This window comes from Castanea sativa, chromosome 6 (assembly GCF_040712315.1).
Source record: "Castanea sativa cultivar Marrone di Chiusa Pesio chromosome 6, ASM4071231v1".
NCBI lineage: Eukaryota > Viridiplantae > Streptophyta > Magnoliopsida > Fagales > Fagaceae > Castanea > Castanea sativa.
In genome coordinates, this window is record NC_134018.1 from 46,199,526 (window position 1) to 46,211,985 (window position 12,460).

Here is a 12,460-nt window from a genome sequence, read left to right on the forward strand (position 1 = left end):
TTATTCAGTTTTATCTGTTAAAGTCTTAAAATATGGATAATGTGTTGTCAACAAAAAAAACAAAAAACAAAATTTGGGCCTTGAAGAATGATTGATTAGCTGGGCTTTTCAGACTAATGGGTCGGGCTTGGTGGGCCTATTTGGAATATTGTTGTGTGGGGTTGGAAAGAGACTTGGCAACTCTCAATGGGCCCACAAAGTTTGATGCTTGTTTCAATTTGAAGGTTTTTGATTTGAGCAATAATGGGGTTTTGTTTGTTCACCAGCCTAATCAAAGTGAAGACTAGACTAAGAAGAAACTTGAAAATTTCAAGCAATGACTGATTGAGTCAACCTCAAGAGAGCGACGGTGGTGATGATAGTAACATGTTTCGAAATTTTTATCGGACGTCTATGAAAATGAAATATATATATATATATATATATATATATATATATATATATATATATATATATATATATATATAGTATAGACAATTATGACAATGATAATTATAAAGGTCCCTGCTTTTTTCTTTTTATTTAACTTATGGTGATGATGTTGAGAGGACCCGCCAACATGACTAGAGATCATCTCCAACATGGAATTAATGGCTTTGAGTTTAGTTTTGTATAATCTTATTTTGGTCAAATTTGGTATGACCAAACGAAATTTCTTCCTACCTATGCTTGAGTCTTACAACTCTATTTTGTGGGGATTTCGTGAGAGGGTCATAAAATAAAATAATTCACTTTTTTTTTTTTAAGACAGAATGTTTTTAATCCTTAAAATTTGAGATTGTTTTCATTTTGGCCCTTCATATTTCAAAATTTTTGTTGTGACCTTACATGTTTGATTCGTTTTCATCTTTGCCCTCTATGCTTTAAAATTTTCATTTGGTCCTTCATGATTGGTTTAATTTTTTGTATGGTGCTTTACATTTTAAAATTTTAATTTTCAGAAAGGGTTAAAATGAATATTTTGAAACGCAAAAGACCAAACATAAAAAGGAAACAAAGTAACTACATATCAAATGTAATATTATTGGCTTTGAGTTTAGTTTTTTATGGTCATACCCCCGATGGAGTACATAGGAGGTAAACTCCTTGATTGAAGGTGTGAAACCTAGAGATCCTAGAATCAATCCACTACACTATCAGTTTATAGGGTTTTCAAGGTGTCTCTTGAGTAAGGAGTGGAATAGTTTAGTTAATTTATCTGAGACACCACTTTCTTTTATAAAAATAAGGGTCATACTAACGAATGCCCTTAGGGCATTGGTTAACAATTCATTTTAGGAAAGTTTTAATACCACTTTTATGGGAAATGAAAAAAACTGTCAAAATATTAATTGTTTTATTTCATTTTTCCATAAAAACTTTCTTTAAATGGATTATTAACCAATGTTCTTAGGACATTCGTTAGCATTTCTCTAAAAATAAATAAATAAAGTTTTGTATAATCATTTTTGGGTTAAATTTGGAATGACCAAACGAAATTGTTCCTAATCAATATATATATATATATATAAAGTAGAGACCTCATGCGAGAGAATATGAGGTTCTGCCATGTGGCGCACTCTATGAAGAAAAGTGAGATACCCTTAAGCCATATTAGAGATAAGAACAAATTTAATAAGGGAGACTCTTTATTTCATTTGGTTCAATGTTTCAAGACTAATTTTTGTTACATTTTGTATTCAATGTTTTAAAACTACTATTTATTTCATTTGGTTCAATATTTCAAGACCTTTCATTTCTCACACACACAAAAAACACTTTGCATTTCCATTCATCCTTTTTACTTTTACTCTTTTATATACACATGTCCATAGCCTTTCATATCATCCTATCTCAAATACACTTAGACAAAAAATGATATCATTTAGCTTCGACCTTTCAATAACACTTACATAACTCCAACGTTGCAGTATCATTTGATTGTAACTTGTATGAGTAGGCTATGACCAAGGACCCTTCAGTGACGGTAGCTTACGATTTTGATGTTGAAGTCAGACGTTGTAGATTTTGTGAAGGTTATTATTCGCTTGGAGTTTTTGAGTGTTGGAGATTTTGGTTTGGGAAAGTTATAAATGTATTTTATTTTAGAACTAAAGAAAAGGAAAAAGAAACCTTCTGATTGATTATTTATGAAGTTAGCTTTCTTAAAAAAAATTGTATTAGAATTCATAATTTGTAGGTTTCTTTGTATGTAGAATTAGTAGTAAAAACAAAAATCGATGGTGACTTAAAAGTACTTTTCGCTTTTTTCTTAAAGGATACAAAACCCCAACTAAAGTCAATTGAATTTTGATAAATGAATGTGTTTTTAGCAAATATCTCTTTGTTTAATCACGTTCTCTTTATGTTGATACTTACAAATTATTTCCTTAATTCAATTGAGATAATTAATTGGGTGTTTATGATCAAGGTCTCCATATTTGATTGTGAGAATAGAGTGATTAAGACAGTGTTTGGTAGGTTGCTTAAATTTATGTAATTTTAGAATATAAAAGCATTTTATATTTTAATTCTTATTTGTAAATTTCAAAATCATTTAATCAGTTTGAAAAATAAAATCTACTTTTAACGGTAAATATTATAATATATTATAATCTTACAATGTTATACAATTTTTAAAATAAATTATAAATTATAAAAAATCAAGTTTCAAAGTATTAACAATATTGTGGAAAAATATAAATATTATACAACAAAATAAGTATTAAGTATTATATGTAGATTTTAATATACATAAAAATGATTTCAAATGAAATTGTAAAGTTGTCCGCGCATCACGCGGGATATCATCCGCTTATGCTTTATAGTTGATTCTTACATGTGTTTTGTGTGGTTTCATAAAATAAAATAATTAACTCAATTTATTTTCCCTTAAGTACATTTTTGGACAATAAAGTTTGTTTTCATTTTGGCCCTTTATATTGTAAAATTGAATGTTTGATTCATTTTCATATTGGCCCTTTATATTTTAAAATTTCATATTTGATTCATTTTTATATTAGCCTTATATGTTTCAAGATTTTCACTTTGCTCCATATTTGATTTAATTTTTTGTTTGAGCATTTAAACTTTGAAATCTTAATTTTCATGAAAGACTAAAATATAAATTAAAAAAAATGTAAAGGGCCAAATTAAAAATTGAAACAAAGCGAAAAGAAATTTTTTAGAACATAAAAAGCCAAACAAAAAATTGAATCAAACATAAAAGGTCAAAATAAAAATTTTGAAATATAAAATGCCAAAAGTGATAACCATCCCAAATTTTGAGGAAAAAAAAACTTTTTAAGTGTTTTTGGAATAAGTATCCTACAAGTAACACATTTTTATTGGTAGGCATTGATTCATTCTTTAAAAGTTGTACTTTTTCGATTATCTCTCCAAGTTGTACTTACAAGTTAGAAGGGAGAGCCAGAAACGTTTGAATTCACTAACAAGCAACAACTCTTTTGACTTGGAGCTCAAAGCCCTGTTTTTATTTTTTTGTTGAAAAACTTTGTTTTTCTAATTGATTGAAACACCGAACCACTTCGAGATGACTTTTTTTAACACGCAATTACAAAAGAGTTTTTTCCACTTCGTTTCGTTTTAATTGGAAAGAGTCAACAGGCTTCTAATTTTGAAAAGTTCAATTTGCTCACCTTTGTTTAACATAACAGCGTTTGGGTGGCTGTTTGATAAGAAATTTATAGTAATATTGTTTAAGTATTGTAAATATATGTATTGTGGTGTTTAAACAATGAATACTATTGTTAAACAACAATACCAAATGGGCTCTAGATCTCTCTTCTCTACTATCTTAATTGAATCGTAGAATCGTAAGCTAGTTTGAACATAGATAAACTATTTTTTCTTTTCTTTTGAAAGAGTAGAGTTCAAGGTGTTCTTGAATAGTTTCATTCATTTATAGTCTTAAAAAATAGGATTCTAGTTTAAAATGGATAAAATGGCATTTTGTTTTGGTTTTTCTTTATAAACAAACACAAGCGTATGGGAGATGAAAATATGTTCTAACACATAACATAATTATTTTGGGTTAAATTAAAGAGAAGTACTACATTTACAACATGTTCACAATACTTTCACAACAAATTATAGATGGTAAGTTGTTAGTTCTAATTTGAATCCATAACTAAAATTATTTTTTTGTCCATCCGTAATAATAAAAAACAACTTGGCACATAGGTAGATCAATAAAACTTTTTTTTTTTGAGAAGCCAATAAAAAATTTATAGAAATATTTTAAAAATGTTATAACTCTTCATAATTAAATTTTGACTAAAATATTGTTTGCTAAAATGTGAATGCCGTAATTTAAGACTAAGAAACCTATCACCCGGGGGTATATTATGTTTCATATATATATATATATATGAGTCATTCCTTTCACATTAAAGTGGACCCAAAGATAATGTATTTTTCCTTGTCACAAACCTTTTGCCGCCTCGTGTATTAAAAAAGGAAAATGTTAGGAAGTTGTGAGTGATGGAGTTGTGAACCTACCTCTTTAACTATATCACTCACAATTTTTCACGTGACAAAAATTATAGTCCTATCATTCCCCTCGCATGTCAATGGGCCCAAACATAATGAATTTTTCCTCACAAACCTTTTGCCGTTCAACTTTATTTCCTCATGTATTAAAAAAGAAAATGCTACGACCGCAACTTGCTCATGTGACAAGTTTTGAGCAGTAGAGTAAATGCAATGACTCCACAACTCTACTACTAATAATTTGGCATAAAAATAAAAATTGTGTTCCTAACATTACACGTTAAAGAGTAAGAGAGAGACCACTCAACTACTTCTCTTTAATAAATAGGGAGTCTGAGTTCTGGCTAACCACAGTGGCATTGGTAACACCAAAATGTCAAAAAGGTGATACTGATGAATGAAGAAACAACAGAGAGATAAAGATAGAGATTGAACAAGAAGGAAGACCAAAACATCATAATAAAAGAAGAAAGTCTTCTAGTAGGGGCTGCCTGGGCTGGTGGCTCTGTGTTTTGGCGGTGAGGTTCGTTCGAGAGACCCCAGACCCTAGAACTTCTTGGCATTTGATACCTTGTCGGGACTCGCAGACAGTGACGTGTTCCCACTACTCCATGCGCACGTTACCCCACACAATTCACCCCAAAACTCAAATACCCAAACACCCACCACCGCACCAACACCATTCCCTTTCTCTTTCTTACATTTGTTTTCACCGAAGTCCCACTCTTAAGAAATCTCCACCCTTCACACACTTGCTTCATTCGCTACTTTTCTGTGTCTTTGACCATATCCTCTGCACCTTTGCCCACATTAACCATATCTACACCCCCAAAAATAAAACCAATCCAATACAAGGGCATGCCATTTTTTTTGTTCTCTTTTATGATTTGTGTATTTAAATGAGTTTCCATAAGAGAAGGATGTAATCATTTTTCTTTGACGAATAAGGATATTTAAGCATTTGATTATTTCGTTGGGTACGTTTTATACACACCAAATTATTACAAGGGAGAATTCCTTTAGAATAGTCCTAAGATATTGACAAAAATTTCAAATTTAGAATCTCGTAAATATCATAAAGTCTTAAAAACCACTTAACTAACCTCTTAAAGTTGAGGATGAATGTAATAATAAAAGCTTACTCAAGAGCTTGAAACTTGGCTAAATTAAAGAAAACAAATTAGAATCCTTCAACTTAAAAAGTTGAGAAATACTAAAATCATTTTCTCTTTCCAAAGTAGTAAGGAAAAAAAGAGAACCATTTGATTAAGTATAGGAAAATTAATTACAAATTACTTTTGTGTGAGTTGACATTATCATAATTTAGTCCATATATTTTTTATTGTTACATTTGATCCTCTAAATGTTGAATTAAAATAAAATTTTTAAGGGTAAGTGGTTCCAATTAAAATACCATTAACAATTTCATTTAAATTGAAACCATAGTGAGTTAAAATATAACAATTCAAAAGAGGATAATTTATTTGTCCATAAAAATGTAAATTTGTTAATTTTTAACATATATAATTCTAACAATTTCAGTTTAATCAAAACTTTAGGGCCCAAATGTAATAATTGAAAGTTTTGAGAACTAAATTGTTATAGTGATATATCACAAGAAGATAAATTATAATTTATCCTTTGATTTATACAAATATTAAAGTATACTTTTGACCTTTAAAAATTGAGTTATTTTCATTTTGGCCTTAATGTTTCAAAATTTTCATTTATGCCCTTTATATTTGATTCAGTTTTTTGTTTGCCCCTTCATAAAAATGAAAATTTTAAAACATAAAAGACTAAGCAGATTACTTAATCAAACATGAAGGCCCAAAAAAAAAATCGAAACATAAAAAATTGTATGAAAGCAAATAAAGCATGGCCAAGATAAAAATAACCTCTAATTTAAGTCCTTTAAGAGCCCATCTGGCATGAACTTATAAGTTTCAATTTATTTGAGTTTTTACATTTTCTGTATTATTTATAGGTCCTATTGTACTATTTAACTAGTTTTTAACTCTTTTTTCTACATTTTTAATAAAAAGATTTCAGTTTTAACTAAATAAACTGTTCTCAAAAGGATCCTGGTATCAATAATATGTTTTAATAAATTTTTAGCTAAAATACAAAACTGACTCAATAAGTTTCTTAAAATTTCATTTCAGTCCTCTAGTTTTGCTTTCGTTTATTTCAGTTTTCTAACTTTCAAGTTTATTCAATTAAGACTTTTTCATCAATTTTTCTTATATGTTGTAGTTAATTTTTCAATTTTAAAAAAAAAAATTCAAATTTTTTAAATTAAAAATTTCAATTAATGATTAAAAATATTTTTCAGATATTTTTTTTGAAAATTTTTTAACAAAAGTTAACGGAAAGACCTTAATTAAATAAATTTAAAATTTAAAAGACTGAAATTAACAAAAATAAAGTTAGAGAAGTGAAATGAAATTTGAAAAAACTTAAAAGAATTAGTTAAGTATTTTAACCAATATTTTTAATAAAATATATAAATTTAAGTATTTAAGTATTTATCAATATTTTTTTTATTGGTGCACTTTAAATGGGTTACCTTAAAGGAAAGATGTAGACAATAAAAGCTCTCACTCAACTTGGAGCTAGAAACTTTGAACAGCACAAAACCGTTTACCAGGGAGACAAGAAAATTCAGCCCACTGCAAAACCGCTACTGATTGATAGATACACGAATCCTTATCGTACGCCAGGGGAGTGCTAACCTCTTTTAACGTACACCCACTGCCCCAGAACACAGACCTCTCTGCTTCTTGCTAAAACTCAAGGCCCCCCTCTCTACCTCAGAACTCAGAATAGACCAGAAATCCTGGGCTGTTGCTTCCTTGTAGTACTAATCTACTCAATCTGTGTGTAAGCATTCAGGTACAAAGCTAACAGAGACTCCTCTCCTCTTTTCTGTTCAGAAATATTAAAGAAGAAGGAAATAAATGCTTTACACTTTTTTATGTACAACCTATTCACGTAGTTGGGTTTCATGAAAATGGCATCTTTTGACTGATATTTTGGAGTGCAAGGTAATTTATTTCTTTTTGGTTGTTTATATTTGGTGTGAGTTTAGATCCTTGATTTTTCTGAGTTTTGGTGAAGTGGGTTTTTTACTTTTTTTAGTGGATCAGTTACTACTTTTAATGTTTGCTGGATCTGATTTTTTGCAATTTGGAGTGTGAGAGTGGTAATGATTAGGGTTTATATGCAGGACAAGGAAAACCCATGTTGTTGTGTCTGATTCATGCAAGATGGTTAGCTTGGTTTGGGTGAGGAGGAAGGGATAAGGTTTTTTGGATTGTTTGTATCTGTTAGATTTGGGGTTCTTTATTTGAGCTCTCAATCTACAAAAACAGCAAACAAACAAACAAAGAACAAAGAAGAAGCTAGAACCTTTAATCCTTTATCTATATTCTCGGTGCTATTGGGTTTCCAAAGCTGGCTAACTAGCTCTCTTTCTTATTTGAATTGTATTTTATCATTATTCAAATCAACGAGGCAAATAAAGACACGGGAAGAGTGAAGAGTGATACAAAAACAAGAAAAAGCTTATAGGATTTGTCTCAAAGGTAAAGTCTTTTTTGAGTTTTTCTCTTCTCGGAGTTCTTGAACATGGCGAGTCGATGGTGGGCTGGGAATGTAGCGATGAGAGGTGTGGACCCCATGTCCTCGACCCCATCGCTTCATCTGAGAAACCCAGACGAAGATAGTGGCGGATTGAACAGTCTCGGACCCAGAAGAGAGCAAGAATTCATGGACAACAACAATCATAACAGTAACACCAATACTACTTCCACCAATAGTAGCACGAGCAACACCACCACCCCACAAAGGCAAAACCTTGAAGAAGAAGATAGCCGAGAGATTGATCATGAAGCTGAGGACTTGAATAATAGCGGTGGCCATGAACTTATCGAGCCAGGTAGTAGTAGTGGGCGCAGGCCACGTGGCAGACCACCGGGGTCGAAGAACAAGCCAAAGCCTCCAATAGTGATCACAAAAGAGAGTCCCAATGCTCTTCGAAGCCATGTATTGGAAATCAGCAGTGGGAGTGATATTGCTGAGTGCATTGGTACTTTTGCTAATCGAAGGCATAGAGGGGTCTCGGTTTTGAGTGGTAGTGGCATTGTCAATAATGTTACTCTTAGGCAACCAGCTGCACCTGGTGGAGTCATTACTCTTCATGGAAGATTTGAGATTTTATCTCTATCTGGTGCTTTCTTGCCTGCCCCGTCGCCACCCGGGGCCACGGGGCTGACTGTGTATTTAGCTGGTGGGCAAGGCCAAGTTGTTGGTGGCACCGTTGTCGGTCCATTGGTGGCTTCAGGGCCGGTTATGGTTATTGCGGCGACGTTTACTAATGCGACGTACGAGAGGTTGCCATTAGAGGATGAGGCGGCGGTTGGGGAAGGAATGCAAGTGCAGCAACAACAACAATCAGGACTGAATTCTGGGACTAATGGGAATCCAGCAGCAAGTCAAGGTTTGGGTGAACAAGTGGCCGGTTCAATGCCTATGTACAATTTACCTCCAAATTTGCTACCAAATGGTCAGATGCCCCATGATGTCTTTTGGGGTCCTCCTCCTCGTCCACCTCCATCTTACTGAGGGGGGGAGAGTAAGAGAGAGAGACGAAGTTTAGGGGGATTCGTGTTAGTTTGGTTTTGCTGACTTTTTTTTTTGTGCAAAATGTTTTGACTGTTTCTTGTAAGCAATAGCAATTAAGCAAGGTAGGACTTTTTGTTTATATCTCTTGCTTGTGACTCTTAGTCTGCTGGCCAACTAGGAATTTGAATCTCAGTTTTCTTGTTAGTTTCGGATTACTTGTTTCTCTCTCTAATCAAGTTGCTTTGGAAGATTTCATTTTTTGATGATGTAGGTAAAGGATGTAGTCAAGAAATAAAGTTGGAGATGCAAATTATGAGAGAAATTTCTTCTTATGGTAAGCAGTAGTTTGTATTAGAGACGAGATTTTCCTTATTTATTTTTATCTTTTAAATCTTAAATGGAACAGATTTAATGTTTTCAATATACTTGATTAATGTTTTGTTTTTCATGGAGCAATGATATTGCTGAGAGGCTACTATGTGCTTCAGTCGAAAATAGATCAAACTATCACTCCTTGGGTAGTGTAATGAATCAACACCTTCTAGAGCTAGAGAGAGAGAGAGAGAGAGGGAGGAGGGGGTTTCATTGATAATTCCCAGAATGATGGTTACTTGATTAGAGAGAGATAGAGAGGTTCGTTAATAATTCCCAGAATGGTTTTTAGACTTTATTCATTTATTTGGGTTGGGGGGAGGGGTGTGTTAATGCTTGGGTGCAAGTTGCTTTCGATGCTTTATACTTGCCAACGCTATTGCTACGGGTCATTTCTGACTACATAAAGCAAATTGACACTTGTCATATAACAGCACAGGTAGATAAGCAAAATACATGCACCATATAATAAGGGTTACAAAATTAGGCTTTGTTTCATTGTCGTAGTTATGCATATTGAATGAATCAACTATGCTAAACAACACCACTACTAAGTTTCTCTCTCTCTCTCTCTGTATTGTATGTGTGTTCAGTTGTTATTGTTGAATGAAAATATTAAAATTTGGAATTTTTGCTAATGTCTGTGGAATTTTAGAAGTTATTAACTCAATGGAAAGATATCATCTCTTCTTTGTGATATTTCCTTTTCAACAAACTCTTAGTTCATTTTTCAATAACAAATTCTAAACGGTAGATGGAATTGAACCTTGCTACTGTATATTTGATGTGGTTTAATGGAGTTGTTTCAGGTCAATTTTTTATGCATTTTAGGGACTTTCTGCAATGGTTCCTGCTTTGATGAACTTTTTAAATTCACTAATGCTATCTTTCGATACAAAATATCTACAAATTTACAATGGTTGTTAAATATGAAGTGGGAATAGAAAATGAATCCATTTTCTGCGGTAGCATAACCATATATAGTGTGCTAACATGCACAATAGTGGTCAATAGCCATTGTTTTTTTGGTTAATTATAGGTAAAGATCTTAAGAGTGTTGGGTAAAATAGGACTATGAGTCATTAACAATAGAATTTATATTGTTATTATAGCTACTATGTTACTTATCATTTAATTTTTGTTAAATTATGATAATTAGCCTCTGAGGCTAGCTTGGATGACTTGGCCTTGTTATACCGTGTCTGTCTTGTGTTTGAGTCCTCACCTAAAATGAGTAAATTGTGAGTGTTGCCTATATCTGGGGTTTAAACCCTCTCCCCCCTCCACATTAAAAAAAAAATGTTAATTCATGAATGAAGATTTTTTATTTATTTAATCAAATATAACAAATAATGATAAAGAAAGTATAAGGCAAAAGGTATAATAAAGGAACATTATATGAAAGTGTAACTGCTATATTGCAAATCATGATTCTGGCCTCCCAGCATTTTCATTGATTTTGAGTTAATTTTAAGATACAATATCAATGTATTATTTATTATTCAGTTTTCCTATTTCTAAAAAGTGGAATTATCTCTAGTCTCTTCGACTCTTGACCCCACAAATCCCTATCTTTAGCATGTTGAATCTTCTTTTTGGAAAGAGGATAAGTACAACTTGCCTAAAAAGGCAGGTCATCATTGTATAATTTGTATAAGTTGGACAACACATCAGAGGTGTTTTGTTACCTTTCTCCTCTCATCCTTTTCTTGGGGTTAAAGTTGATTGAAGTTGGGATATGATAAGGTTCCAAGGTGGTGGGTAGTTATTATAAAAAATGTATCAGTGTTGCAAAGTAGTGAATAGTGATTATATTTAGTTCTTATATATGTAAATCCTTGTGTGCTAGATGGTATTGTTTGTATGAAAATTCCCATATCTAACAAAACCAACAAACATGCATCTGTGCTTATTCACATGTAAAGATGAGAGAGTGGAAATTTGAATAACCTCTCTTATAGATGAATATATGGTAATTAAACTAGAGGGAAATGCAGTATGTGTGATGGAAGATTGTCTATTTAAATGAGAATAAATGTAATTAGATCAAAAGGGATAGTGTTTTGATACTGGCTTTGCTTGGAAAATGTTCTCGTGATTTATCTATGCAATGAATGCATGCATGATCTCTTTTTGTTCGTTTTCTCTTTCTTTTTTCTTTTTCTTTTTTCTTTTGGGGGGGGGGGGGGGGGTTTGTTGCGCTTAATGAAATCTGACTTTCTTTGTTTTTATTTCTGGTATACATTTGAAAATTGTTAGAACCATTCAGTCACAAAATCTATGATTGTGTCTTGTCAATGTTTTAAGTTTCGTTATGTTCAAATGATGTGTACTATTGCATCTTGGACCTTTAATGAGTTCTCTATAATCGGCCTTCCTTTTTCAAAACTTGTTACTTAAAAGTCATTGTTTTGCCGTGTTTTGACTACAGTATGAACCAATAGGAAGCAAGCACTCACATCACCCTTGACATTTATGGTTACGTCTTTGTTGTATTGAATTGTATGTTAAAACATGGTATATATGGGAATACATTAGGCTTATTATGGTAACCTAAAACCACGGTAGCCTGTGCTATTACAAAACACCATGGTAGCCCATGATATTCTAAAGAATCATGGCCTGCATTATTTATGGTAATATCTTGATATAAAATATCCTAATATAATCTAACAATGACTATGAATAAAATGTATCATCTATATATTATTACACTTATGTTCTAGTAACTCTTATTTAGGCTGCTGATGCCCCCTTTTCATTGGTTTTCTTTTCCCCTGAACATCATTTTGTTTGATCTGTTCCAGTATGAACAATGATTATATTCCTATGTAGGAGGTGTCTTCTTCTCATTGACCGTAGAGAGGCCTCTTATTTTCTTCTTCATGCCAACTAGGACTTTGTTATAGGAACAAATGCCCTTAAGACTGGAAACAACCGCACCCATGCCACATTGATTACTCTCAGTTAT

At 32.1% G+C, this 12,460-nt stretch overlaps 1 protein-coding gene across 2 annotated transcripts; it reads left to right on the forward strand.

The window, feature by feature from the left end:
• The first annotated feature begins 7,141 nt into the window (after nucleotides 1–7,141).
• Nucleotides 7,142–9,321, forward strand: LOC142640512 (AT-hook motif nuclear-localized protein 15-like). 2 transcript variants are annotated; one of them, XM_075814643.1, is made up of 2 exons: nucleotides 7,142–7,386; nucleotides 7,721–9,321. In XM_075814643.1, exon 2 carries the CDS (start codon nucleotides 8,122–8,124, stop codon nucleotides 9,115–9,117), a length of 996 nt encoding a protein of 331 aa, XP_075670758.1. In that variant the 5' UTR covers nucleotides 7,142–7,386; nucleotides 7,721–8,121; the 3' UTR covers nucleotides 9,118–9,321. The 2 variants fall into 2 exon arrangements, with proteins under 2 accessions (XP_075670758.1, XP_075670757.1); XM_075814642.1 differs by lacking the exon at nucleotides 7,142–7,386 and adding an exon at nucleotides 7,399–7,538.
• The last annotated feature ends 3,139 nt before the right edge of the window (nucleotides 9,322–12,460 follow it).

Coding starts and splice junctions, on each gene's coding strand:
- LOC142640512 (XM_075814643.1), top strand. CDS start 8,122: ATGGCGAGTCGATGGTGGGCTGGGAATGTAGCGATGAGAGGTGTGGAC.